Here is a 27,233-nt window from a genome sequence, read left to right on the forward strand (position 1 = left end):
GGGCTGTCTCTTATACACATCTAGATGTGTATAAGAGACAGGCTGAGTAGGCATAGTTTCGTACACGAACGTTAATTGGTTGGCTCCTTAACGTTTTGAATGAATTATTGAGGTATTTTTTACTATGTTTTATGAACAGACCATATAGGACTATGTTTATTGAAACTGAATATTATAATAGAATTTTCATTAAAACTATTGAGATATTTTCTAATTGCACATAATCTCATAAGTACTGTGCATCCACAAAGTAGTTAAATCACTATCTTTACATTTTAACGTAAAATGGTATGCTTGCATTAATCCCTGTTTTTGTATTAAAATGTATTAAATTATCCTGAGATCTGAAAAAAAAAAAAAAGCAATGTATAGTAGAGTAATCAGTGGCAGATTTAAGGTGTTGGGGGGAGGGCCCCCTAAATTTTGCCAAAATGTTTAAAAATTGGAGAAAAAAGAAAATTACATTCAAATTTCAAGTCATTCAAGTCATTTCAATTTCAAGTGCCATTTCTAGCCATCTAGAGGCGACAATCGTAAATTTTCTTACTAGCCCCAAACGTGGTCAGGCTGAGGTGGTATAGACCCCCTCCATCTGTCGAAGTCCCCCCCCTGGACCCCTCTATTTTGTATTCCTGGATCCGCCACTGGTAATGAAAAAATAACTTAGGAGTACTGTGTGGCGCAGATTGAAACATATCAATTATCAGCTATTACTTTCTATTTGTAAGACTGGAGTTTGTTTATTCCTTAGACAAGACTTTTTTAATACCTTATTTTGTGAACTCGTCGAATGCCAATAATAATGATTTCAAATAAAATAAATTTTATTTTCGGCCAATTAATGCACCCACCGCCACAAAAAAATGGAAATTTCAGAAAAAAAAAGTTTTTTTTATTACGCCCGCTGCTGAAATCCCCAAAAATAAGATGTGTATTTCTTCCTAATTACATACATTTAAAGCATTTAACCATCCCATTACTACACTGTTTATATTCACCAATAAAATTGTATTTTCTCCCTCATCTGGATGTTTTTGGAAAAACAATTTGCTAAATAACAAAAAACTAAATTTATTTTTTTTTTCCCGCCCTCCTCAAGGTTTAAAAAAAAGTCTCCCCTTAATGCGTCTGGCAATAGTGAGAAAATTTAGGATCAATAGTTTTTTTCTGCTATGCAAATTGTGTATACAAAAATATTATACGGCAAATATTACTACTGTGGATTCTCATATTATTCACCATTGAACACAAAATGATGCCATTTATAGCTCCGAGTTCAAATACGTCATTAGCACAATCCATTTTTATATTGAGATTAAATATCCAATTATATCTCTTTATATCTTGATCTTTATAAATCATCATTGTAACCATAGAAACCACAACTTTAATCTTTTTCATCACATAAACTTTAAAGAATATCAATGTAACCATGGAGACCCTAAGTTTTATTGATTTTTTTTCAATCACATAAGACAGATTGCTTATCACCATTTCTTTTGAATGTTAATTTTGGTTTAAACCCTCATGAAGGATTAATTAGACCCCTTGTTGGCAAACCTCTGGAGCCACCAATGGACAAGCATTTGGTATTCCGCCTTTCCCGGTCTCATGACCTTTGGCATTTTCCATACCAAAAACACAATGTATAGTCTATCAATTTAACTCCAGACCTGTTTTTAGTGGGTTAAGAAAATGTCATTTCATCAGTATTTTTCTTCTCTGAGCTTAGTACATATATATCATATATTTAATTATTTAGGCACAATAGGCCAAAGATTGCAAAATTAGCAAACTGAATATTGTCTAAGTGGAAATTTCTAACACAAGACAAACACACAAGATGCTTTACATATACAATGTCACATTATGAGGCTTAGGGAGTGGATTTGAACCCAGGACCCTAGGATTGCAAGGCAAGCATATTAACCATCAAGATACAGCTCTGCTCTAAACCAATAGTACATATAATATTATAATATACAAAAATAAAAACAATTTTTTATATTGTGTTTACTATGCTATGCAGCAAACCTACTTTTAAAAATATATGTATACACTAAACATTAAACAGTTACACCTAATTATTGCGATCTAAACTCTATGTTGCAATTAACTCTATGTAAAACAAATCAGTAATTATTAGATACAATGACAACTTGGGAGCTGTGGTGGCTGTAAGAGATATATTCAGGGTGAAAACCTGTCAGAACGGGGTTTGAAGAATTTCCACTAGTGCCACCACTGCTTGTGTGTTGTGATTTCAGTTTCCAAGTTAACACCGGCACAGATTTGAGCCGCTCCTCGTCCAGGGTTCAGTTGGTAGAATCAAGTCTTCTTGGATAAGGACTTAAAATCATAGGTCCAGTGTATACATCGGGCTCATGACCCTCTGCATCTTTCAAATGAGTGGGGGATTACCCCAATACAATGGTTCATTTCAGCCCCTGTCACTGTGCAATGATGTGAAAATTAAGCTACAGACCATGCCCATAAGCAACTCTCCACAATGACAATGCAAGTTATTCTCCTACCTTTTCCTTAACTTCAGTGATCATAATCTTGGGCTGACCAAGTATGCTGGGATACCGAAAAACCCATGTGTCTAGCTGCTATATGAATATAACTGACTGTTGTCTGTGCTGCACAGGAACTGAACCCAGGACCTGGGATTGGAAGGCAAGCATCCTAACCATGAGCTATATCTGCACTACTCATGACAAATTCAGCAATCATTAATATGAAATAACTATTAGTACTCAAATTGGCCCATAAATTCATTTAGAGCCTTTATATTTTCATAATTTTGAAGACAATACAAAGTTAATGCTTTTCTGTTTCTCTCCTGAAAGACTACACAAGAAAATAGTGCTTTTAATTTTGAGATCATAGTATGAGATTTTTGAGATCCTATGCATAAAAGCATACAACACTGCTACCTCACCCACCACCCACATTAGGTTTGTACTTTTATGACAATTATCAAAATATGATGTATGTCAGTGTCTTTCTGATTGACAATGTTTTCATTCGCAGGATTTGATAATAAACTGAGTGTACTTTTTAAGGCATCTCATCACTTTTAAACAAACATCCCAACGCAAACCCATACACTATCAAATTTTATGCAGTATATTATTAAAAATCATTTTACATTGATAAAAATCGGTGAGTTATGGGGTATGCACTCCCAAATAATAGACCTGCATATTATCTGCTACAATAACCGACAATGGCATAAGTCTGTCAATCTATTCTAGTCAGGTGGCCACAGGATACCTGGTGTCAAATTCGTCATTCTCTTCTTCATCCTCATTATCTTCTTGTAGCAAATGTTGTCGAACCTCTGAAAAAATTATGAGGAAGTTGCAAAGTATGAATTGTTAAAATGCTATTTTCAAACAAAATTAAAGCTGATATTTTATAATAAAAAGAAACATTAATAAGTTATTATGTATTTGTAGCTTGGTGGATAAGGTGCTTGGCTTCATATTCACCAACTCTACTACCTAAGCCTCAAAAAAGACTTTTTGTTTATAGAACATCATTCGCTCACCAATTACATGATGGAATGTTATATTATGAATTAAGTCTCTTTGGGAGTAGATGGGAGTGAAAGGCAAATATCACGGTATCTTCAATTTGATGACTATTACACTCAGTGGCGGATTCAGGGGGAAAGGGGAGGGTGTGCAGCCAGCCTTGCCCCCACCCCATATTTTTAAAAATAAAAAAATATTTGAGTAAAGACAAAAATTGTATTTGAAGTCTGTGAGTGCCATTTCCCGCCACCTAGTAGTGCCACAATCATAAAAACTCTTTCCTCAGCTCCAACCATAGTAAGCCTGAGTTGGGTGAACCCTCTACCTGTGAAAGTCCCTCCCTGGCCACCTATATTATGAATTTCTGGATCCGCCACTGACACTGGTTATAATTAACGCTGGGCAATCTGCTTCACTACTACAGTAAAGTTTACACTAATATATTATTATTGTATACAATACTTGAATAAAAGAAAATAGTCATAGTATGTATTGATACGCCTATTTTTAAAATTTCAGTAACAGGCACGATGACATGAACTGGCTTTTCATTATTGTATATAATATGATATTAAATGTGTGAAAACTTCCTTTTCATCCATGTAGGGACACACATGATAACTAATAGTATCATCATGCACTATTGGCGAATAAAGACAAGGGGTAGATCACATGACAAACAAAACAAGCAATATCATACCTTTAAAATGTGGTATTCTAATAATCCCCCACCCCCACCCCTTCAAATCAGGCCTGATAAGGCAAGTACATTTACATCTAACACATAAAACAAAACATTTGTATTTCAACCAATGATGAACAAGAAAACAAACAGAACATACATTGCTTTTTAAAGCGATTTCTGTTTGTTTTACAGAGAAAATCTTTCATTTTTTGCAAAAAATAATATTCAAAACATAAAACCAAGCATTTTCAATTTTTTTTTTTTAAACAAAAAAAGTATGACTTATTTGAAAAAATAAATTTAAAAGCTTATAGGTAAAATTTAAAAAAAAAAAAAAAAAAAATAATCCTCAAATACAACAGATAAAACAAAAATAAAGATAAAAATGCCATAATAAAAAAATATAGAAACTAACAAACAATATGAAAATTTAAGAACAAGTTTAATGTTGAAATAGAAATATATATTTTTAAATGGAGAAAAATTTAGGCTGTGTAAAAAATGTAAGCAGTTTGGAGATATATGAGAAAGTTTTACACCTTTGGTCATCATTTGATTTTTTTAAATATTGGTTTACATAATCAGTTCATTTTGTAACATGGTTCAACACTAAATATAAATTCACAGCTAAAATAATTTTTTCTAATAAAGATTATAAAAACAATTGGAATAGTACAGTAGTAATGAAGGATGGTATTCCTCAGTCTATTTACCACTACCTTGGTTTCTTCAGGTGATGCAAAGAGCATTATCTTACCTATACATAGCTCATCACTTTATAAATAAAAATGAAATTTAAAATTTAAAATTGGTAGTAACACCAGTATCTCAGTACCAACATAGGGCTTTCGGCTGGACGACTAAGGTAAGACGTAGAGCGTATGATGTCACTAAAATTCATCTGCGCATGCGAGAACGTTAGGGTCACCTCGTCGCATGGATTCTAGGATGCAATTTGGCCAAATCTATGTATGCAGAGAGTGTAGGACGGCCACGCATGAGTGATTCCATTCTAACGTCGCATCATCGTACAAATTAAATGCACCCTATTATCTCTGTGTTCAAGTCTTCTGTGTAATATTTTGCATACGTCCCATGAAATAATTAATTTATGTGACTCAAGTTTGGCTAAACTAGTGATAGCCATTATGTGTACTAGGGATCTTTTCTGACAATTTGGTCGAAGGGGTCGAGGGTTAAATTCATCTCTGCTCACCTTTTTATTAAGCTGGAAGGTTTGAAATGCAAGTACTGAATAATATAGTGCAATGTCTTTCAGAAAAGATGTTTAAGCCATTCCATGTGAACTTATAACCAATGAGCATGTTAACAAACACAGTACACTCTTTGGAAAAGATTAGGGGATAGTTTCACCCCATTTCACCGCCAGAAGTACCCCGATGCATTAAGTCTTTAAAACGTGATAAACAAAACCAACATTATGTACATATATTTTAATTATTAAGTCAAAATAAACATGTAATTTATGCACATCACCTGAAGAAGCAATGATAATGGTAACATCTTGTTGAATAAGCTTAAAATCAGAATACTTAAAAGAAAAAATACCAATACCTTCCAGAAGTACCCACTGCTACCTACTAAGTACATGCTAACAATTCTTAGGCAAATACAGCAATGACACAAGATAGACTCGGAGTGGATAGCATGCATTTCTTAGTGTGTACACCATACCTAGCCTTAATGTAAGGTACCGTACTGACTGCTATACGGTCTGTGCTTAACCACACTAATCCTACCATCATCTGTCATGACATGATCGAGCGTAGAATGTAAGGTGAGAAGGAAAGGATTAGATCAAGATTAGGAGACTTAATCTTACAAGTACTTCATGCAAAAGATATTTCAAAGTATAATGCCTAATTGTTTCAATGAGAGCTTTAAAGAAAATGTAACTGCGTTTGATTTTTATCCATTATACCAATATAACTTTTGTCATGCTTTTACCAATAATAATTTTTACCAAGTTATTGGGTTTTCCATTTCCATAAATAGGGGCAAGCCACTCTGGCAAACCGTTATTTTTTTAATTTTGACTTTATTCTTTTAATTAAAGAAAAATAAATATTAGTAGCTTGCATATATCAAATAATAGAAATTGAGAATCACAAATAAATCTGGAATAAATTAAAAGAAAATTATTAGATTCAAATTATTAAGAAAATATAAATAATAGGATAAATTATAGAATAGAATCCAGAAACATGGTACACAAATATAGAAAACTGATCAACAAAATATATTAGCATATAACACATGATAAAAAATACTAAAAAATTCATTAAGTAAACTATCATACAAGAAGGATAAATTTATTCATAATTGGAAATTACTTAACCTATATGATTAATTAGATTAATGTTTAAACCTATATTGCATTAATTGGATTAATGTTTAAACCTACAGTGGATTAATTGGATTAATGTTTAAACCTATAGAGGATTAATTGGATTAAGACCTACCATCTGATCCATCTGCGTCCCTGTGTGGTGTAACTCGAACATAGCGGACATCAGGTGTGTCATCTTCTGAGGCGCATAACACGCATGGATGATCAAATAATTGCTGGATGTCCTCGAGACGTTTACCTTTGGTTTCAGGGAGTAACGTAATGATGAATATTAACCCAAGTGTGGAAATTCCAGCATATAAATAGAAGGTTCCTGGAATGAGATTTAGATGAGTAAAAAACTTTACTGTTTTTGTTTTACTGTAAATCTATAAACATTTCACCTTTCCTAGGTGTTACGATTGGTCGAGTGGTTAAGACAGGGGAACTGTGACTTACAGCCATAATATCGGCACTGGTTCGAACGGCACGCTCGCCTATGGTTCCGTTGGTGGAACAAGTCTTCTCGGATAAGGACTCTAAACCGTAGGCCCAGTGTACACAATTGGCTCGTGTGCACTTTAAAGAACCCAGCACATCATTCGAGAAGAGTAGGGGGTTACCCCGGTGTACTGGTCCATCTCTAGTCCCCTGTCCGGCCACAAAAAAGGAGCGCTCACGACGCGGCCCATGTCAGGTACCCATCCAACCTGCGAATCCTTCTACCACACTACGTAAGCTAGATCATGCACACTAGCTACGTAGTGACTCGATAAGAAGAAGGTTATACTCAGTGCTGGGATAATAGTGTAAAGAATTAAATCAACATTCACCTCTATAATTAAAATTGTATCATCGACAATAACACGGTTACAAGAATACCTCGATCCGCCACTGTATATGCTCATCTTAAAGGGCATAGTATAATTCCCACATTATCATTATACAGCAGAAATTTGTGAACATACCTTGTCTAGTAATAGCTTGTGTAAGACTGAGGAATGTCATTGATATGAGAAGATTAAACATCCAATTGGTGAATGTAGAGAACGAGTTACAAGTACTGCGCGCCCACTGTGGGTAGATCTCAGAATTGACCGTCCACGGCATTGTTCCCATTCCTGAATTTTAAAAAATTCAGTAAAGCATATTAATTATGAAAATATAAAAAGCAGTGAATCTAATGAAAATTGAAGAAACATGAATTATTGAATGAAAGAACTATGCTTATCTAACAATGAGAATAATTTAGGTTAAAATTCCTGGTTAAATGTGGATTAATTTACTGTACTTGTTAATCTTTCATTAAAAAATATACAGCATGTTAACTTATGGGCAAGAATGGTGTAGTAAATGGTAGGACATTGAAGTCCAAGTTAATCTGGCATTGTAAAGGTAGATGAATGAAGACAAAGTGTGCAAGTTGTCGATATCTTTAGCAATTTGTACAAGACATGGACATCTTCAGTATTTTGTACAAGACATGGACATCTTCAGTATTTTGTACAAGACATGGACATCTTCAGTATTTTGTACAAGACATGGACATCTTCAGCATTTTGTACAAGACATAGATTCTTCAGCAATTTGTGTGCAAGTCGTGGACATTATGTAAATTGTGAGTTGTGGTGGTGGATCTTCTAAATGTTGTGCGAGATGTGTAAACGTCAGCAAATTATTTGAGATGTAGGAGCCTCTAGAAAACCATTATGACTTGCCACAAGTCTCTAATTTATTTATTTTTCCTAATATTAGCAAATTTTGGAGAGAAATTTGTAATATTGTTAAAAGGTATTTAAATGGAGTCCCAGAAAAATATACTATGGACCGCCATGCAAATCAGTAATATGGAATGCCATTGGTGCCAAAATTGATTTATTTTTAAGCATTTTCACTGATTAAGACAAAGTTTAGGGACTGGAACCCAAAAAATTGTCTAAAATATCAAAGCTGTGACCATGTTGGCAGCGGTGGCGCCAGAAATTAGCTGACAAGGGGTCTGACATGTCCACCAGAGGGGCACGAACCAAGGCGACGATGAAGCCTCGGTCGACGGCCCGGAATAAAAATTCTCTGTTAGGCTTCGGGGGAGTTTTTATGGCTTAATTTGGTCCTAAATGTGCTTTTACATCACAATATTAGGGACTGGCAATCAAAATAGCGTTATTTGGATAGGCATATTTTTTTTTACATTTTTTTTTACATTTTTGGTCCGACGACCTAGCCGTTCGTCGGTCCAGGCCTGTCCAACAGGTGGACTGATGCCCACCCTGCACCACTGCATGTTGGACAAGATATAGAAGTCTTTAATGTGAAATATAGGATGTGAAACTCAGATTGTAGAAGGTGTAGGAGCCCTCAGAATGTTTTGTGAGATGTGGAATCTTCCAAAATATTACATGCGAGTCTTCAGCACTACAACAAGTTTTACAGCTATTACTGTAGTACATACCTGGAGCAAAGAACATCAGGTAAAGAACCATGCCAACAACTGCCAGAAAAGCAAAAGCTGATGGGCAGTAATCAAAGGCCCAATCTGAATCACAACTGCTAAGGTTTTGCTTCTGAGTACCTAAAATACAGGCTCCATCAAAAATTGTGTTGTTGAGTTCTTCATAACAGAATCCACATTGTGAATTAAGTATACATCCATCACATGTGCTAGTAAGAAAAAATATTAATACCTTCCAAATTTGCATTATTCTAATTTCTACACTACTAAAATAAAAAAACAAGAATAGAAAAATATAAAAGAAAAAAAAAAAAATTATTAACGACAACAAAATAATTACAAGAAGAAAATAAAACAAAAATGGTTCTAACCTATAGTGGCATATTGTATTGTTATTAATAATGTCTACAGGTGGTGAATCCATTGAAGCTAACTGGAAACTGGCACCAAGGAATAGATGAGCAAAAACAACCCCTGTAATAGATAATAAAACACTGTATGAATTATATACAGTTTTAAAAACACTATGTAACATCTTCTCATAGATTACTGTTAACCAATAATACTTATTTGTATTTTTGAAATATATTATTAGGTTCAGATTCAGATCGTTTCTTGACATAAGTACAATATACATTTTAAATATTAAAGAGGTTAATTATTTTTATTGTTTCATGGCACTATTATAATCATAATCTTTGTCCGAGTAACAAACCCAATGTTCATAGTAATGATGTCATTCCAAGCACCATTGCTACATGAAAGTTGATACAGATTTTTTTTATATTTTTTTTTTTTGAAATTTGATTCCCAACCAATTACAAAAAGAGAAAAGTGCTTCATCATTGTTCAGTAGAAACAGGCATAGTTTCTTGAGCAATTCTGGAGATAATTCTTGATAACTCCTCTCCTATTTGTACTGACTGGAATTTATTCAGTAATACAGTACAGTCATATTGCATACAAATATAATAATAACAAGAGCACTCAGTAGACAGCATATCTCCGCCCACCGCAAATTCCTTTCTATAAAATAAATTTCCCAAAATATGTTCCTAATTTTCAACCACCACTACTACCATCCTACCCCTCGCCCCTCCACTCCTCTTCAAATAACTCGCAAATCTCTTTCTATAAAATAATTCCTCAAAAACATGTTCCTACTTTCTTGTCGTGGTGGACGACGAGAGTTGCTGGTACCGGGTTACCGGGTAGCACAGACACGAAGGGACCCTTAGGGGCGAAGAAAGTCATTAATCGAGTTCCTAGTCCACATATCAAGTGCCCTGAGCATCTTATGTTAGATGGATATGGCGCTATATAAAACTACATCATCATTGTCACTTTCCAACCACCAACCACAATCTAGTTCAAAAATGTTACACTTACACAAAAGTTGCATTTAGATGAGTTGATTAGTTTTTAAGATATCTGATCTGCGACGTTTTGCTTTGAATGGTTCACGTATTGACACCAAAATATAATCACTTCATCTTTCAAACGCCTTCCATTGTATCATTTGTACACCTGCCAATTCCTTACATATTCTGACTTCATATACTGGCAGCTTTTTTTCTTATAGCTGACAAACAAAATGCATGCAATGCATTGGTGTTGAAATGGTGTTTAACAAGTGTTTAACATTAAACTCAAACTCGTCTTTCAATTAGAACCTGTCCATACAGCTGTGCCACATACAGTTCAGGATTTTTATTTTAACAAGCACAGAAGGATGAAAATGGAATAAGAATAATTACGATGTCTGCTCAAATGAACTGTCCACTTTTCAAAGAAAACCCACAGATTGTAAATATGAACAGGTTTTGGCATGGTGTAGAGTTGCCATGCAATATTGATTAGAAGATCTACTAAAGTCCTTTCTCAAGCAAAGCTAATAGAACGCAAACATGATTAAACACTGCGTGTTTGGGCAGATGGACGGAAAGTGGCTGATTTCATTGAATATTTATGGATTAGAAATTTTCAGTTACAATCACAACTTATTCCAACTACTTGTCCATTAACAACATTGTGCTATACACTCTATAATGTCAAATTTGGTTAACTTACTCTTCACATAATTAAGTATATATTGAATCATCATTATGTGCTCCACATGTGCTCAATATTTGATGCACAGCTTCTAGGAGGACAGCACTTAAAAAGTGGCGAGTGGTGGTAAAAGAAGCAGGTAGTATGAGCTACTTATTTTGGCGTTACTTTGTGGGCCCCATTGCCACAGAATAGACCCTGTTACTTGCCACATTCCTATTCAGCATTTTGCCACACATTCTCGTAAAGTTCAAAGATAAATGGCATTACAATTCTCCCTCCAATTAAAGACCCACTTTTGGGTCAGGGGGGTCTTAGGCATTCATTTGAGGTAGCAAAAATTTGAGGTTGTCATAGCATTATATTATTCTTACTACAGGCACCCACATGTGGAGTGCATTACCTAAGGACAAGCAAAATGCACATGGGATTCAAAATCTCAACCCTGGGGCGGATGCAGTGGGGATGTAGACTGTGCGATCCCACCTCTCCATCCCCTAAACTGTATTAAGAAATATAATTGTTGTATGATAATGTTGATATGAATTACCGTTAAGATTTTTAAGGTAAGAGAGTGCAATTTCCAGGCACGTAGAGGTCCATATTCTCAACATTTTCACACCTCAGCCTCAACCATGGTGGGCCTAAGGTAGTGTGGACTCTCACGCACCCCCTATTCATTCATATTCATATTTGGATATTTATATGGTACCTTTCTCTGCAGATACAAAGCGCTTCTGTCCCTGGTCATTGGATTCACATGCCTAAGTGTTGCTACTTTAGTCAGCGTTCTAGCAAGTAACCCCACCAGGTACCCATTTATATTCCTGGATGAGAGAAGCAATGCAGATAAAGTGCCTTGCTCAAGGACACAAGCGAAATGCAGATCGAGGGATTGAAACCCCAACCTCAAGGTTGGGAAACGAAACCTTTCACACTGTGCCAAACTGCTTCTGCAGCCGCCCCAGCAGCCTCAACGTCAAAAACTCAACCACTGATACAACTGCCCTCTATAATGTGGTATCAGAACTAAGTAACATATGAACCCCACGAAAATAATACTTAAATCATGATGTTTGATCACATATTTCTTCATAAGTTTACAGCAACTGTGGAAAAAGATTTGAGTAAACTGCTAAATAGCCAATCAACTCGAGATGCTGACTAAAGAAAATCAGTATGTAACTACTTCACAAAATGCACTCACGGTATGAGTAGTATAGAATGCTGCTGTCACTATCATTCAAATTATCAACACGCAATTATCAGCGCACACTGTCCTCCTTAAAATACTAATAAACCGTTGTTCATAGATATTTTTTTGCTCATGTACCAATTACGTATTGCTTTGAAAATCAGTATATTATCCAGTGAATAAAACTATAAATCAAATATGATACGACATTTATTATCACAAGAAATATGGCTGTAATAAATAATGCGCAACGTAATAGCTTAAAAAATGATTCAAAAAGAGAATTTCAAAAGTATACAAGGCTATCACAGGATCAGCCGCAAAATATATTTGATTGAATATTAAACTACTGTACATAATGCATGCATTCCACTTCAACTTTTATTATTTAATATTCTTATTTATTTATATTCTGTGTAATTTACAATGGGATTTTCTGCAGTGTAAGCGGGGCCAAATTAACTAATATTTGTTCTGTGTGGGATGTAAACAGACTTGCTTTTATTTATTTATTACTTGTTTAGCTTTATTATTGTTATTTTTGTAAGATAATTATTGTGTTTTCTAAATTTTAATTCTATGTATTAATTCCTTTACAAAGCTTTGCTTTATTTGAGTTTCCTTTTCCATTATTCTTGAATCAGAAATGTACATTTTGTTTGTTTTATTATAGAATAAAGTTTACTTTACTACTACTAATATTACCCAACTCTTTTACTTTATATATTTTTCTGATTTAGCAGCATTCAATGATTGTCATTCAAATCTTGTTTATGTATCAAATTCCTATTAATATTCTGGGTCACAAGCTACTGAGTTTCTAAGGGTCACAACACAATTTTTTTTCAACACAGATGAAATATTTTTCTGCTGGTGAATAAAGTATTTTTAAATTAAACAAAAATATATTTGAAATATTGGATAGGTGTTATGGATGATAGTTTCTGAGCAGGATACGTTATGCTTTAACAACATTCAGCCAAGTTTTGCAACTTAAAATATATCAAATTGGAAGTGTCCAAGGAAGTTTTTATTTCTCCATTCTCCCTCCCCATGGACCAAAAGATGTCTTGCCATCCCCATGATTTTCAAGTATTATTTCAAATTGCCCAATGGCAAGCGAGGGATTAAAACCCCGACCTCGAGGTTGGGAAACTACATTACAGTATAATGACACTGAAGTTATCACATTTAACTGTAATTGGAACAAACACTATAAAATTGCAGCAATGGTCAGCCTATTGATGTTTGAACCTACCAGGTACCCACATCTATAGGTCAGTTTCTTACCCAGAGATTCGATCTTCCACCCTCAACGTTAAGAACCCGAATCAAAACTGCTACGAATCCTATAATTTATTATTACATTTAAATTTGTAATTACTTTCAAGCTTTTTTTTTTAATTGAGATAATCAAGTAATTATGCAAACATACATTTTGAAATTTTTTAATTGAGATAATCAAGTAATTATGCAAACATAAATTTTGAAATTTCTTTAGATTTCATGAGAATTGTGCAGCTGTGCTCTAATATAAAATGAAAAACACACAATTGCTTTGGAGTACTCACCATAAATTCAGTTTTTTCAATATATTTAATTGTTTTATTTTTATATTGAGTAATAAAATCTAGATTTCTAGAGTAGATGGATTAAACTGAATCTGCTACAAACAGGAATTATGACGTCAAAGCTTAAAGATTCATTTTTTTAATAGATGTATATTTAAAGAAATATAAGGCAAACATTACTACATGAAAAAAGTTTTTAAAAAATGATCTATAGTCTCATGAGGTTAAAGGGAATTAATGAACTAAAAATAAAATATACAGTAGTACTGTGTCTTACTGTACAGTATGTTTATTATTGAATATAGGAAATAACATCCTACAGTACAAATAAGCTCACACATATAACATACTACAGGATATTTGCGTATCTATGGAAATTTCCTTTTCTCCATCCCCACCCCACCTGTCACCTTCCCGCTGAATAATACTGAAGAAATAAAGCACCTCATATTCCTAATTTCTCAGCTAGATCTCCTCAATTTTGTTCCTCCCCATCTCCATGCTAATCTTGTATGCTACACTACTGTACATATTTACAGTACCAGTGTGTCATAGCACTGTATAGTACTACTGTAGTACTGTATACTGCACACACACTACATCTTTTATTCAAAATTATTAGAATGCAATAATAAAATTAATGTATTTTAACAGCTTACTGTATAGTAATTGTCTGATGAAAACTGTCACATAATTAGACAAAGGGTCTGGTACTCTAGGATCCGACCAATAGGATGACTTTAAGTTGCAAGAAATCATGCTTAAATATGCAATAAATGTCGAGAGACCACCAGCATCTGTCTCTTATACACATCTAGATGTGTATAAGAGACAGCAGTACCAGTGTGTCATAGCACTGTATAGCACTACTGTAGTACTGTATACTGTATCTCAAGTTATATTTGCTTCTTATTATCCTTTTCGAAGTTTAGATAGGAACAATTTCAGGGTTTATATTTTTTGATACAATGCATTTTTAATTTTCATTTGAAGTCTGAATAATAATAATAATAATAATAATAATAATAATAATAATAATAATAATAATAATAATAATAATAATAATAATATCTGGAATTTATATGGCACCAATTCCAAAAATGATCAAAGGCGCACTATGCAAGTGTGATATCCTCGGAGAACAAAATGGTCTTAATTTGCAATTTAAAGTTGCAGAGATTAGAGGAAGTAGTTATATTAATAGGAAGCTGGTTCTAAAGAAAAGCAGAAGCAAAGGAGAATGAGCATTGACCATAGGTTTTGGTAGAATATTTGGGAACAGAGAGGAGATTTTGAGAAGATAAACGGAGACGGCGAGATGGAGTATACTTAGTAAGCAGGGCATTAAGTAGGATGGGTGAATAGAACACCAACTTCCTTTAGTTTGTGCCAAATATTCCTACTGCAAATTGGCTAATACATTTATTATCTCAAGTTTACTGTGAAATATACCTGTCTGACTGGACAACATCATGTCCATATATGGTCAAATCAAAGACATTTGCCACAAAATAACATGAGTATATGGACAGACCTTGAATTATACATCACAAATCTAAAGTCATTCACACATAATAATCATACATCTCAAGACATTAGAATTTTTGATATTGTAAACTTTCACATTGTTTATAATAGATCATTAAAAAAAACAAATCATATGCATTCCAAGGACTATAGAGAATTAAGACAACAAGATCGGCAGATGCTGATACAATAAAGATATCCGTGGGTGTGCTAACATGTTTACATGTGGGAGGTATAACGCGTAAAAAACTCCTTCGGCTAATCGTGCAATCGTACATGACTTTCCCCGTGAGACTGACCAATTGTAGTTTTGAAAGAAATGCAATAAATAAGGCTGTAATTATTCATAACTTCCCTTGAAAGTGTTAATGCAGAAATTATTCTGATTTGGCTTTTTAATGAGGAATATGTATAAATATCACAAAACGTGGCAAATAAATGTGAAAAGTTGATGACCTCTGTAAGAATTGAAGATAAAATAAGTATTCAACTTTCAGTGGTGAAATTTTCTATCAATTGGAAAACAGCTATAGCCTGCTTGCCTTTTAATCCTAGATTTTTTTCTCACAACCAAACACAACTTCACTCCCGTAAAGCTCATGCAAGACTAACTTTGTGTTTTTTCTTGTTTCTCCACACAATACAAATACTCAGTTAAAAAGTACAATTAAGGTAGACTTACAAAATACAGTTGAATTCATATAAATGATTTACAGAATTGTGTGGTAGACTTTATCTAGAACAACTTGTGTATGTTTTTTCTTGTGAAACGGATTGCCAATGTTAAAGTGATTATGTTCCTTATTGGTATTAGGCCTCATGCATTAAGAATTAAATAATAAATTATTTCATTTTATGTGTAACTTGTGCATTAAGAATGAAATAAATAAATTATGTTCTAAGTTATGTTCTTCTCATTTAAAATGCGTATTTAGTTATTTTCACTTACCTGCCATACTTATGATAGAAAGCTTTCTCCTACCAAGTCGATCAACAAGCAAGAGACCAAACACAGTGAATATAAAGTTGACGGATGCGACTGCCGCTGCTAACCAGATAACAAGAGAGGTTGCTTGGATTCCTGCCATGTGTATAATGGTTGCACTATAATACCTATTAGTTAAACATTTAAATCATATTAAATAAATATTATATATATTATATATTTATTTATTTTAAGTCTCTTAACCAAGCAATGTGTATATTTTTACATAATACATTGCATAATTTTGTGCTCGTTGAAATTGGAAACTACTTATTAAAAGCATCATAATTACTCAGACTGAAGCAAGGAGTTTTCTGGAACGTTATCTTCATAAACAATACTGTACTGTAAATACATAAAATACTTTCAACAATCAATGAGACTTAACATTTTCAATCTTCCTTAAAATTTCATTTGACAGATTTTAGATCTGATTTTTAATCATCTCACAATTTCTAATGCAATTTGGAATTTTGAATAAACACAAAAACATTATCACCATCACAGACACTCATCATCACCATGACTACCACCACAACCACTATCATCATAATCATCATCTTTACCACAGCCACCACCACCACCACCACCATCACAACCACAACCATTCTACAACCACCACCATTACCACCATCATAAATCATTCTAGTCTTAAAATGCCTATAAATATTACTAATCAAAAACAAAGCCTCTAAAAATTATCTTTACAAAATCTCCTATTTTTTTCCACACTGTAATGTACTCTAAATCTTATAAGCATATTCAGTGAACTCCACAACATATGGTAATAGAAGACTGAAATTTATTACTGAGACGAAACAGACTGGGCGTAACCTTATTATCAATGCCAGATAATGTTTGCTTTTATCAGCTAAAATTTCATGCTTAATTTCCCACAATTCCTTTTTAGGTCATTTTTCATTTCCTTCTGACGCAATAAAAAATCTTCCATTAACATGTAAAAACATTTGACACTCTACAATCGATATCAGGTAATTTTAGTTCTCTTAACTCTTACTCACCATACTGTAGATTTTGTTTAAACCAATGAGGAATATTTTCCTCATCTAAAACGAATAAGACTGATCTCAAAGTACTAACTTATTATAGAACAAAAGTAAGGTCTTGGTATTAGCAATTTTATTGAATATATGATGTAAACATATATGCTGCTTATTATATTGTTAAGTGGACAAGGATAATGCCTATAGGAATATACAGAGTAAACGCACCAGAGAAATGTTCTGAATCACTAGTGCACACACACTACATCTTTTATTCAAAATTATTAGAATGCAATAATAAAATTAATGTATTTTAACAGCTTACTGTATAGTAATTGTCTGATGAAAACTGTCACATAATTAGACAAAGGGTCTGGTACTCTAGGATCCGACCAATAGGATGACTTTAAGTTGCAAGAAATCATGCTTAAATATGCAATAAATGTCGAGAGACCACCAGCATTGTCGATGATGACGATAAATGTTTTCAAAATGAACTTCTGTCTGACCTTATTGTTACCTCATTTATTTTGTCATTGTGATATGCCATTAAGTTTTTTATATATTTTATCTTTTTGTTTTATTCGTATACGAATAGGTCAACATGACCAACACACAATGTATGAAACAGATTTAAAAAATTGTTTATTGTAAGACAAGACTTATTATCGGAGAGCGGAATAAAAATAAAAATAAATTTTTGTTTTGTTATTTTAGCAAATAGTTTTGCCAAAATCATCCAGATGGAGGAGAAAATAAAACTAAAATTTTATTGGTGAATGTAAAATAGAATTTAATGCTTCAAATTTATATAATTAAAGAAGAAATAACATCTTATCTTTGGAGATTTCAAGGTAGCAAAAACCTTTTATTTTTTTATGAAATTTCCACTTTTTTGTGGCGTTGGGTGTGCTAATTGGCCAAAAATAAAATTTTATTTTTATTCGAAATCATCAATATTTGCAGTCGGTGGGTTCGCTGAACATTATAGCAACAATTAAAAAAAATGTGTTCATGTTTGTTAATTAAAAATATAATATTTTTACTAATCTTGTATTGATATAATTTTGGGATTTATTCTGAACCACAGTACAGAATAAATCAGTGCCTTTACATGAAAATGCAATGCAGAATAAAATTGAAATACAAGCATGATGATTGCGCTAGACTCAAGGAGCAGGTCGCAACACATGCATACATAATGAGACTTGTGCGGAGAGCTCATCGTTATTCGCTGTTAATTAGCTAATCCTTGCAATTGTTCACTGATCCTGGTGATCTTTAAACTGACAAAGCCAATAACTAGTGATTGAATGCCTTTGCTAAGGGATTAGTGGGTAATATCTAAGGCTTTATAAGTAGGCTACTATTCAATATATGGACAATTGGATTTACGCTCAAACATCTTTCAAATAACAAATGATCCTGATGTGCAACAACCTTAGTAAATGTCTGTATGTGATTTTATTTATTTATTTCTAAATTTATTACAATTATTACAGAATAGTTCTCAAATCTACTCTAGCTTTAGAAAATTTTGATGGATCATACATAACATTTTTCTACTAGAATTGAATATTTTTTCTTTAAAAATCAAATATTAGAAAATGGATTAGATAATAGAAAACCTGATAAAATGATTCTCTATAGTTCCAGCTTTGGAAAATGTTGATGGATTATAGAGTTATGTTAATTATAAATAGAATTAAATATTTTTTTCTTAAAAATGGATTATAAGGATTTGTACAAACCTGATAACAAAAATATCACTAGATGATATAATAAAAAATGTTTAATAAGAATTAACTGGTTAAAAATTATATTATTATTAACTGAATGGGCAGTGGGTTGACCATAAGATTGATTTAATTAAAGACATCTATTCAACAAGATATATTTCATTTCAATATGGCAAACAAAAACAAAATTATAATGATTTATAAACAACAAATTAATAAAAATATCATTTCAAATGTTACTTACATGACAGTGTTTATGCCGGCAAGCTGCTGAAACATCTGTAAGCCACAGCCAACAATTAATGCTTGTCTAACTCTTGGATCTTTAAATATGTTCTTTAGCAAGTGTTTTTTGCCTAAAAATAAACAATACACACACAAGTACATTTTACATGTGTTTATCAAATCAGTACTGTATTGTGCACAGACACATTGACATGCACCAGAAATAAGAAATTTACTGACAAGTCAAAGAGGAATCTGAAGACAATATTTTTTTTTGTGAAGGGGGAGGGGGAGGAAGGGGTAGAAAGTGGGAAGGGTGGTTTTCTTTAAAATTTTTCTGTAGGAATTCAAATTTAAGGAAGTACAGTATAATTTACAAGGTCAAAGTGAGGAAGTCTACACATGAACAAAAGTGTCTATATTTTTAATAAAGTTTGTTAGTATATATAAAGGCTGTATTCAACACATTTTATTCCAATAATTTACATATAATTTATGATGGATGGGGTATCATGATCAGAATATAAGCCATGCCATACAGACATGTGCAATTTTATTAACAGTTTTATAATAGTACATATAGAAAATTAGCACTCATGTGCAATGTTTTAACATTTTATAGCAGTACACTATAAGAAATGTACTATTATTAGCAATGCACTCATGGAGTGAGGATTCCACTGTATAATGTGTATATACAGTATTAATGAAAACTGTAGTGAAGTGAACTAGTATAGGTAAAGGGATATAACCCATAACTCGAAGCGTCATTGTGCTGAATTTTGCATGGGCATGGCCGTGGTCCATGCCTACCTAGTCACCATAAAGAGGCACGTATACTGTAGTAGATTCATGTTCATATCATTCCACAATGACAGGGGCTGAAATAAACCATAGCACCGGGATAATAACCCATACTATTCCGAAAAATGAAATGGGCTATTTAAAGTGCGCATGAGCCAGATGTGTAGAAGATTTTAGTTTACCAACTGAACCCTGGGAGATGAAGATGATCATGATGATAATAATGATGACGGTGATGCTGGTGGTGATTGTAACAGTGATTACGATAATTGATGATCATACTATAGAAACTTACCACCATGTTCTGCCTTTTTTATCTCCTCCACACTGGTGCGTATACTTTCAAACTCATCGCCATAATTATTCTCACCATAAATTTTGCCTAGAACCCCTTTAGCGTCTTGGTACTGGCCGTGTATAACAAGCCACCGTGGGCTCTCGTGTAAAAACAGGAACCCTATCAATTGTAGTATTGCTGGCACTGCAGCTAGGCCTAGCATGTACCTGTCAAGGTATTAAAATAATTATGATAATGATGATCAAAAAATATCATCTACAGTACATACAGTACTTGATTCAACACAAAAAATGAAAATTTTAACTTTGATGATGATGCTGATAATATTGATGGTGAATGATGATGATGTAATCGATAATGATTATTATGATGATGAAAATTTTAACTTTGATGATGATGCTAATAATGTTGATGGTGAATGATGATGATCAATGTAAGCTGGTACCATAATACCCTATCGTTATTTTGCAATTCTAGAATAAAAAATAAATTGCTTTATGAAAGCAATGCTATAAACTAAATTATTATTCTTAGTGTAGCTTTACAGTAACCAATATTTTTTTAGCATACATTTTGCAATGTACACCCACATTAATTATTGTAGATTTTTTTTTTAGATTTGGAGAATGTTAGAAGTAGTTATTTAAACCCCTTAATTAATACAGACATGCCAACCCTACAAGGCCAATAAGAGGAGTCTCAAAAACTTCTGAGCGGAGTTTTGGCAATGTGAGAGGAATATTCCTAAGACATGGTACCAATGTCATCGGATTGTAAATAATGTCAATGTTTAAAAATAATTAGAAACTTAACATTATGGGAACGGTTTGGAGCTTAAAAATAGGTGCGGCTTATCCACAGGTGACACAAAAATTGTGATATTTCGCGTCCTAAAATCAGTAGACCGTGGAACGCGAATTAATTTTTCATATACAGTTCAGAGTGAAACTATGACAGCGATTTGGTGTCAATGAAATTGGGACTTTTTTCGAAAACAGTAGACCATAGAACGCGAATTACTATTGTGTATAGGGCCTACAGTTCAGAGCGCTGTTTTCAGGACGAAATTAAGTGGTCTTGTTCGAATCTAAATCATAGGATTATCATTTTTTATTCGGGAATGCGCGATTTATTTCAGCTGGCCAAAATGCGTAAAAAGCGGAGATTTTCGACCCCAAATCGGAGTGCGGAGTTTTGCTTAAATAAACGGAGTAACTCCGCCGAAATTGGAGTGGTTGGCATGTCTGTTAATATACAAAAATTTAAAAGGTCTGCAATACATAGAACATGTGTGTCCAATGAGTGTCATCAAATGAGTCACTACAGCGTTTTGTGTGGACATAATGCTCAGAGATCATCAGTATGTCTGGAAATGTTATCTGTCCAAAATTACAGTACAGCAAGCATATGGTCTGAACATAGATAATAATTCTCGTTAAGTTATTTAGGTCTCAGACAGCAGTTAATGATAAAGTATGCATAGTTGCCAAAGGCTTCTGAAATGATTTACAATTTTATTACACCTCTGAGGGGAAATCCTTGCATAGAAAGTGTATACAGTAAAATGAAGTAGGTAATGAATTACAAGGACGGAAAATTTTCCGATATGATTGCTTGACGGAACAAGGATAACATATGGACATAGTAACAAGCCCAGAAATCCATAGAGTGTGGAAAAAGAGACCTAATGCCTAGAACCTCTTGGAATTCATAGCTGCCCTATGTTACACACACAATTACATTCAGTACTGTATTATATGATTTACTGTACTGTAAATTTATTAAAGACCTGAAGTGGTTGTGAAATTTGGAGAATTGTGCATCTTTTCAAATCTTCAAATGTACATTTATTTGTAGGTCTACTCTTTAATAAGAAAAATCATTGAAAGACAAAATAATAAGATTGGATTATGTAGTAATGTATAGATGACTCCATTAAAAAAAAACTTCATAGAATGAAGGGCATTAGATTCTAAGAGAAAAGCTGCAGGGACATTAGATCTTGTTTTTTATTTCAATTTTTTTCCTCAAAAACAATGAAGTCCCGTGCTCATGGACACATAAAGCACAAAGAAATGAAAAAGACAATGGTTGATTCAAAAAGGAAAGCAAAGAAACAGATGCCTTGTCTCCTGAAAGACCACTAATTTCTTGGCATGATACTTCAAAAAGCCAACTAGAAAAAAACAATAAATAAATAAATAAACCCAAGAAATTTACAACCTTATTTCAAGCATACAGTACATTTTTAGAATCTTTTTTTTTTACAGACTTTTTTTTTTTACAGACTTTTTTTTTGTATATTTTTAATGCCAGAACCCCATGGTTATTCGGATAAAATTTTAAAATTTATGGCCATATTTCTGAATTAAATTTAAGAAACTGTCTCTGGTATTGGACACTAGATTTGTTATCAATGAAAATAGAGAAAAATATTGGGCAAAGAAATGCAGGGCTGAAAACAGTGATATGTCAAGTGTTAATGTAGTGGACCTGCTGTTTCAAAGCAGGCAACATATATTTCAGTGTATTCTATCAGTATCGCTTTTATGAATGTTCAGTCATGTGTTTAAATAAACCCCAAGTAGGATGAATAACAAATTGAATTGAATAAGTATGAAGAAGGGGCTCTGCCTCGGTGATTACAATCAATGCTCTTGCTCCATTACAAGTTTACATAAGTAGGCTGCAATTTTAAATGCAGGCAAAGCATGTTGTGCGAGCACATAGCCAGCAGTATATTATTGTATTCCTAAAACCAGGTGGTGAAATGGACAAAAATTATATCTAATTGTTGGTAAGTGAATTATATCAAGAGGTTATGATTGTCATTAAATTGAATCAATATTAAAGTATCATTCATATATTATTAAGAAAGATTTACATGAACAATACTGCTCCGACAAAATAAACAATAAACTGAATGGAAGCAAGCAACAAAATAACAGAATGGACAGTCAGATTTAACGACACAGCAGCCACCGAAGCTTACATCCAATAAAAATAGTACTTCTATTCATTCAAAAAGAAACATAGTCAGTGTTTGTGGGCAACCCTGTCAATTAATAACATGTTTTGATATTAATCTTGATTTTAAATTTGATTGAAAGGTCCACTAAAGATTAAAGTCAGGCTCCGGAGGAACACAAATTTTGGATATCTCTGGGCTGAAAATTAAACTCTAAACCATAGTAGCCAGCAGGGCCAGTAAGGAAAAAATTATACTGGTTCTTCCAAAGTTATACTGGTCCTATTTTTTTTACGGTCCAACATATAATTTTACAAAAAAAGCAAAATCAATAAAACCAGCAAGATGACATTGGTGTAATAATTATTTTTAGCCAATTGAATCTGTCTTTAGCCAAAATCATTAGTCCGAGAAAAAATTCATAGTTCACGATCGACACGAGAAGAAGATGTCGTGTAGCAAGGAAAATAGCCTACTTTTTGGAGTTAGTGGAATAATAGCGTCTCCAGAAAACCTGTATTTTAGGCATTTTCAGCATAATTCAGTTTTCAGCCCTGATCTAGTACAAACAACTGATTTTTTTATCACACAAAAAGTATATTTGATGAAAAACTCTGAAACAGTAATAATGAGATAGATTTTTAAATATTTATATTTACATCTGTATCTCATTAACCACTCCTGAGTTTTTCGTCAAATATGGTTTTTGTGTCTTAGATAAATCAGATTGTACAAGCTTTTCACTCTGGCACCTGGCTTTAAATTTGATTGGTTGTTATGATTTGGTCTGAAGATGCTGGGACACAGTTAAAAAGTTTGCATAAGAATCATCAAATGATAATGATAATGTAACTCCAGTTACAACAGGTTGAACTTCAAGTACAACACCATTTTAAAGACTGGAATAAACTTCCGTCTAATATTAAGCAGTTAAGCTATTTGCATGAGTACAAACGAGCCGTAAAGTTGCATCTTTAGGCACATAAAAAAATAGTTAGATTATTACTCCTGCCAGCGTTAAAAATTCGGAAATATTGATGCAGGATTAAAAAAAAAAAAAAAATTTGCCGCATTATTTATTTCAACAGCTTAAAAAAACGATGCAATTTCGTGACTGGGAATAAAATTAAACCAATTTTTATACAATATTTACAATATTCTTGCCAAATAAAAACAGTCCCTCCCTCATCAATAAAAAAAAGCAATTTTTTATTGTTCCGATTAAGAAAAAAAAAACGCCCGCCATCATAACTTTTTTTTTCTATGTGGCCTTAGTCATGTGCTGTTAACTGTTTTTTGTATGATCTGTTTAATTTTGAAAAACAAAAAAATATTGTATTGTATATTGTATTATACAGTTACACTTAAACATCTAAATGCAAAATTAAGCCATGTGTGGCTTTATGGATTATTCTGTTAATTGATACAGAATGTGAATTGCAGAATTGACAACATTGTCAACTTATGAACACAAACATAAAAGTTCAAAATTTTACCTCCAACCATTATCAGCATTTTCAGAGAAAAGTCCATCTACAATACTGGCAACTAATTGACCGCCAGTGATAAACAAATTGTTGACGGTCACAAGGCGCCCTCTAACGTGACTTGGGGATGCCTCTGCTATGTACATTGGCACTGTCATTGATGCGAGACCTTCAATTTAAGCAATAAAAAATTAATATAATATAATTTGACAGATTCTAAGGACATTAGGTATTGCGGTCATTTTGCGGGACACAAGAGACACAACCTCAAAAAATCATACTTTTTATTTTTTTTTGACATTTTGATTATGTACATCAAACTTTACCTTTTCAATTGCTACACTAATTAGCTCACTATTGCGCACAAACAAAAATGGATTTTCACGACGAGACACAAACTTTCAGTTAGTTATCAGAAGGCTCACGTACAGCATTGCTATCGTTGTGATCGGGTAGATGAGGCCTGGCTGGGGTAGGGCTAGAGGAAATGGGGTAGGGCTAGAGGAAAAAGATTAAATTCCCAGGCACAGCAGTAGCCTACTTGCAGTATAACATGGAAAAGGCCTATACACATGCCTCAAATGTGGAATTACACTTACTTAGTATTAAAACATTTATGGTTTTAAAAGGATAAACCTAGTTTGTAGGCCTATAATCACCCTTGACTACAATGGTAAAACATAGGTTGAAACAAAGTTTGTGTCTGACAACGGAGCGCGAGATTTGCGTTTTCAAAGAAACACGAAATCTGCTGTACGTGTAAACAACCTATGCCTTATAAATTCTTCGTTTTCACAAACAGATGCAAACTTTTCACGCTAATTAACAGGTTAATTAAAGTAAAAAATATTCAAAATTTTGATATCTTGGTTGTGAAATTTTTGAAGTAGTCCACTTCAAACGTGTTTTTCTCAAAATGTTGTTTTTGTCTAAATTGAAGTTTGTGTCTCTTCTTGAAAACGGTGACAATATACTGTATTGCACAATTGATGCCATAATGTTACAGTAACTCTTGTGCAATAACATTCAATCCAAAGTGAATGCCAAATTAAAATAAATAAAAAAAAGACTACTATAGATGAATTCAGGACTGCAGCAGACCGACAGACCTGGAGTAAAGTCAACGCCCACGGAGGACAAGACACAAGAAGAAGAAGCGAGACTTTTTTTTATACTTTAGTGAACCCCACTGCCAATAATGACGATTTAAAATAAAAAAACAATTTTATGTTTGGCCAATTAGCGCACCCTGCACCATGAAAAAATGAAAATTTCTGAAATAAAATAAAAAGTTTTTCTTTATTTTTATTACGCCCGCCACTGCCTTGACATCTCCAAAAATAAGACATATAATATTTCTTTCTAATATAAATTTAAAGCTTAAACATCCCATTACTACAGTTTTATAGTCACCAATAAAATCTTACTTTTATTTTCTCCTCCATCTGGACGTTTTTGGCAAAACCATTGGTTAAATACGAAAACAAATTTTTATTTTTATTTTTTTTCCCGTCCTCCTCCGACTATCTCGGGGTTAACTTCAAGGATGGTGTGAGGCCAATAAATTTTGGGAAAAAAATAATGTAATGGAATTAAAAGGTACACATCCCAACAAAGACAAATATTAAAAGAAATGAACTGTATCCCCAATAAAAATACAACATTACAATACCTATCCCTACTCCAACGATAATTCTACCAATCAGCAATGTTTGCTTGTCCTGTGCAAAACCCAGCACTAAAGATCCGCAAGAGAAAACTATGCTTGATGTAATGATTACAGGGCGTCTGCCAAAACGGTCGTTCAGTACTCCACCAATAAGCGCAGAAATAGCTGCAGCCCCAATTGTCACGCTAACGATAAGTTCCTGCCACAAAATGCTTAATTCGAAGTCATCTTTCAGGAGAATCATTGCACCAGACACAACTCCAGTATCATACCCGAAGAGGAAGCCTCCGAGTCCCGCAACACATGCCAACACGGCCACGTACAGCCTGTTGTAGGGCGGCCTAATCTTGATAGACCTGGCATTTGCGTTTATTAAACGTTCCCGACTGCTGAACCTTCCCAAATCGGACATTCTTGAAAGTTGTAGAAACTATCTACATATAATTGCAGCACATTTAACTAATAACGTTAAAAAAATTAAAAGAAACCTCCACAAAAGTCAACACAACACAGCACCACCTCTCGTGACAAAATGATTTCAATATATTACGATCACAACTCACATAAGTACGTGCGACTCTTATCCGTAAGCTTGTAATAAATCAGTACCTCAAATGCGTTACTAAATAGAATTACTCTCAAATAGGCGAATGTTGCGGGTTAATTTGATTTTTTACAGG

At 33.4% G+C, this 27,233-nt stretch overlaps 1 protein-coding gene across 2 annotated transcripts; it reads right to left on the bottom strand.

The window, feature by feature from the left end:
• Window positions 1–86: 86 nt before the first annotated feature.
• On the bottom strand, window positions 87–27,081 carry LOC117124141 (proton myo-inositol cotransporter-like). 2 transcript variants are annotated; one of them, XM_033270288.1, is made up of 11 exons: window positions 26,557–27,081; window positions 24,894–25,053; window positions 20,427–20,635; window positions 19,347–19,458; window positions 16,324–16,487; window positions 9,401–9,503; window positions 9,030–9,238; window positions 7,546–7,698; window positions 6,711–6,911; window positions 5,923–5,993; window positions 87–3,346 (listed from the first exon to the last, which is right to left on the bottom strand). In XM_033270288.1, the coding sequence occupies exons 1-10, from the start codon at window positions 26,963–26,965 to the stop codon at window positions 5,929–5,931; spliced, it is 1,785 nt and encodes a 594-aa protein (XP_033126179.1). In that variant the 5' UTR covers window positions 26,966–27,081; the 3' UTR covers window positions 87–3,346; window positions 5,923–5,928. The 2 variants fall into 2 exon arrangements, with proteins under 2 accessions (XP_033126179.1, XP_033126178.1); XM_033270287.1 differs by lacking the exon at window positions 5,923–5,993.
• Window positions 27,082–27,233: the final 152 nt, after the last annotated feature.

The sequence above is a fragment of the Anneissia japonica genome, unplaced genomic scaffold (assembly GCF_011630105.1).
Source record: "Anneissia japonica isolate Jap-2015-1 unplaced genomic scaffold, ASM1163010v1 scaffold3019_len273136_cov204, whole genome shotgun sequence".
NCBI lineage: Eukaryota > Metazoa > Echinodermata > Crinoidea > Comatulida > Comatulidae > Anneissia > Anneissia japonica.

Excerpts from the sequence above, each read along its gene's own strand:
- LOC117124141 (XM_033270287.1), bottom strand. The coding sequence starts at position 26,965 with ATGTCCGATTTGGGAAGGTTCAGCAGTCGGGAACGTTTAATAAACGCA. Across the intron at positions 25,054-26,556 it reads TATCGTTGGAGTAGGGATAG|GTCTCGCATCAATGACAGTG; the intron begins GTATTGTAATGT and ends CTTAAATTGAAG. Across the intron at positions 9,504-16,323 it reads TTCTATCATAAGTATGGCAG|GGGTTGTTTTTGCTCATCTA; the intron begins GTAAGTGAAAAT and ends TATCTATTACAG.